We start from the raw sequence: 3,312 nt of genomic DNA, 5'->3' as shown, positions 1-3,312 counted from the left end.
TCATAGCTAATATACGCGTGTAGATCTGTGAGTGAACTCTGCCAAGACCTTAGATAACAAGAAAGATGAAGGGTTGGGAAAAGGAAGAATGTTATGTGTATTATTTTGTGTATTTTTTTGTATTAAAAATTATTGATAAGAAATGAATAAAATTTTAAAATTATATCATGAAAAGAAGATTACGAAAAATGTATATAAAAGTGATTAAGAAAAGCTTAAACATTTCTATAAATATGATGACAAGATAAAAGACTTCTATTGGTATAAATTTTGTGTGTGTGATGCTCAACTTTGTTAATGATGAATGTGGAGATACTCCTTGATAACTCATAAGTTAATTGACTTACCATATATATTTTTCAGTTTTGTCGTTCATTAAAATACCATATCGGAATTAATATATTTTTCTAACAATATACGTTATTACATTTAAAGTGAAAATTAGAAAACTGCTATTTCTTTTATAAATGTTCATCGTCTATTTATTTCTCTTAAAATAAAGTTATCATTGACATAAAAAAAATAGTTATCATTTATTTTCTATTAACATAACTTCGGACTCGTGTGCTCCGCATAAGGTAAGAGTAATTTTCAAATTCCAGCTACAACATGGGTTTATTTGTGTTCTAAATGTAGAAAATAATTATGTGAATTTATAGACATAACATCCTGAATTATAATCAATCAGTGATAATTGTAGTTCAGTTCGAATGTTAATACATATGTGTTTTACAAAGTGTAAGAATAATGCAGATAAAAGGTAAAATAAGGGGAAGAAATCAATATTGAAACTTGATCAATATTGTAATAATGAAAGAGAATTAAGGAATGGATACATATATAGTGAGGAACATTAAGCAGCGCACCGTTAGCACTACATCAATTGTGTATGTGACTATGAATTAATAAGGTCAATTAGCTAAGTTTTTTTTTTTTTTTCCAAAGTCAATTAGCTAAGTATAAAAGATATATAACCTAAGATACACACAGCTGAAAAATAGGAAATTAAAATAATTAAGAATAAGAAATGAGGCAGGGTAGGCTAAAATTAAAGACCCAACCTCAAATCCAGAGTGAGTGTTGAAGAAGAGCAATGGTAGTAGTGTTGATCAATAGGAGCAGGCAAATTGAGGTCAACAGGGAGTAGTGTTGACGTTGACCCATCAGTCTCATCAATCTCAGCTTTCTCCCAATGACACCTCTTGTGTCCACCAAGAGCCTGGCCACTGGGGAACACCCTGAGGCATATGCTACACTGGTGGCTGGCGATGCCGTCGCCGTCGCCGTCGCCGTGGTCAGCATGCGCGAGGAGGTTAATGTTTAGTAGATGATCCTCGGTGGTGGTCCGAGTAATGGCAAAGCAGCCCTTGACGTTCTTGTGACTTGCTCTGTGCCCTCCCAGTGCTTGATGAGATCCAAACACTCTCTTGCAACTGGAGCACTCAAATTCTTTGTAATGATAAGAATCTCCACATTCCACTATCTTCACTTCATTAGACTCATCATTTTTAACCGTCTCCCTCCCACTGTTCGCTAGCAGCAGGAGACACGTGGCAACCTCTTGATCCTCCACTGTGACGCCGCTCGTGTCTAGTGGTGGTGGGATGAGGTTCCGAGGAGGATTTATGCCTCGCCACGGCCGCTCAGGGTGGCACCGCATGTGGCCATAGAGAGCCTTCCATGACCAGAATTTCTTGCCGCACTGGGTGCATGGACGCGTGATCTTCGGCGCCTCCTCCGAGTCTCGGTTCTTGTTACCTTTCACTCCTTCTTCTTCCATTATGCTTATCAGTTTAGCGCTCTTCTTTCTAGGTTTACGGCACCGAGTAAGAGATGATGATGATGAAGAAGACGACGAAGGTGCAAACTCAACACCGACACTTCCAACCGCAACCATCAAGCATGAATGATTTGAGTCCAGAGAACCTGAATCGGCGGCGAAGGAAGAGTAGTTGTTAATGTCGTTCATGCCTGGGATTCGTAAATAGCAGTTGTTGCAGTTATATTGCATTTGTTATTGTGGGTATGTATATATATATATGCAGTAGCAGGAAAGCAACTCCTTTGAATTTTCAAGTATGGAGACAATGCAAAAGGCATGTGTTGAATACAAACCCACTCGTCCCTGGCGGTTACTGGCAGTTACTATACCTCTCTCACACTTTGAATTGGCAGTTTCTTCCTAGTTTCATTATTTCGTCTCCTTTTTTTTATGCACGTGTGTAAAATATTTTAGTACAATTACATTTTGACATGATCATTCATTAAAAAATTAATTATTTTTATATTATGTAATTAGATGTACGTGTAAAATTATTTTAATAATATATTAAAATTAGATTTTTTATTTTAAAAGAAAAATACCACTATAAGTTTTTTATTATTTCAAAAGAAATTTAGATAAAATTGGTAATTGATCATGAGATGTTATTTTAACAGTAATGTTATAATAAGAATTTAGTTACAATATAAAATAATTTAATATAAAAATTTAATCATGTATATAAAAATAATTGTATGTGAGCCTTCATCTTTTTTAAATTATAATCAATCACTCAATTATATATAATTTATGGCTTTAATTATTATATATTGATTGTCTAAGAGTTTTAAGCTACTATACTTAAATCATTTGTATAGCCATGTTATGATCATTGCTAAAGATTTAGGGGTTGCATATGGTGAGGAGTTAGATAGAACAATTGAATTTTTTTGGATGCCTTTTTTGATGGACAAAGCTATAATTTGGTGACACTGATGGCAGCAACAACAACAACATTATAGCAATTTGATGCTCAGTACAATGGTGAAATAGCAATTAAGAGTCTTCATCAGAAATTCTCTGTCTTCTTTGAAAAGACACCGGCAATGCTTATATATGTCCAAGTGTTCCTTCTTGGCGAGCTTTTAGTTTTATGACTCCATGCACAAGTGCACTTTGGATTTAGCTTAATTGTCTCACATTTTTCCTTTTTTAATTATTATTATTAGGACTTTGTTAGATAGACAATGACTTTTATGATGAATAATAGACTATAAAATTGGTCAAATAAAGTAAAAACATACTACACCTCAAATTATCCACCTAAATTTTAATATTAGAATAACTATTCACACACCTAGTGAATTGAATATCTGATATATCTATTGTTTACATTGTTTAATATTTTTATTGTTGTTGTTATTAATTGCAGCAGGGCAGCATCAATAACATATAACAATTTTCGATAGGGCAAATGTAGTCATCAAATGGATCAAAGCAGGGAATTGTGAATACCATATAGGATATATCTATATTTTTTAGAAATCCCT

At 33.8% G+C, this 3,312-nt stretch overlaps 3 protein-coding genes across 4 annotated transcripts in view; 2 read left to right on the top strand and 1 right to left on the bottom strand.

Moving 5' to 3' along the window:
• The window catches only part of LOC107632723 (actin-related protein 2/3 complex subunit 1A), a 7,462-nt gene extending 7,299 nt beyond the window's left edge, over positions 1 to 163 (top strand). For both annotated transcript variants that reach the window (XM_016336408.2, XM_021108941.1), the window contains one exon: positions 1 to 163. The gene's annotated coding sequence lies outside the window, so the exon portion shown is untranslated.
• Positions 1 to 3,312, top strand: part of LOC107632806 (citrate synthase, glyoxysomal) — a 13,788-nt gene that overhangs the window by 4,470 nt on the left and 6,006 nt on the right. The gene's annotated exons all lie outside the window — the stretch shown is intronic.
• Positions 11 to 2,228, bottom strand: LOC107643999 (zinc finger protein ZAT3-like). Its single transcript, XM_016347766.2, has one exon. It carries the CDS (start codon positions 2,009 to 2,011, stop codon positions 1,049 to 1,051), a length of 963 nt encoding a protein of 320 aa, XP_016203252.1. The 5' UTR covers positions 2,012 to 2,228; the 3' UTR covers positions 11 to 1,048.

This window comes from Arachis ipaensis, chromosome B01 (genome assembly GCF_000816755.2).
Source record: "Arachis ipaensis cultivar K30076 chromosome B01, Araip1.1, whole genome shotgun sequence".
NCBI classification, from domain to species: domain Eukaryota; kingdom Viridiplantae; phylum Streptophyta; class Magnoliopsida; order Fabales; family Fabaceae; genus Arachis; species Arachis ipaensis.
This window is presented reverse-complemented; position numbering and strand designations above follow the sequence as displayed.

Coding starts and splice junctions, on each gene's coding strand:
- LOC107643999 (XM_016347766.2), bottom strand. CDS start 2,011: ATGCAATATAACTGCAACAACTGCTATTTACGAATCCCAGGCATGAAC.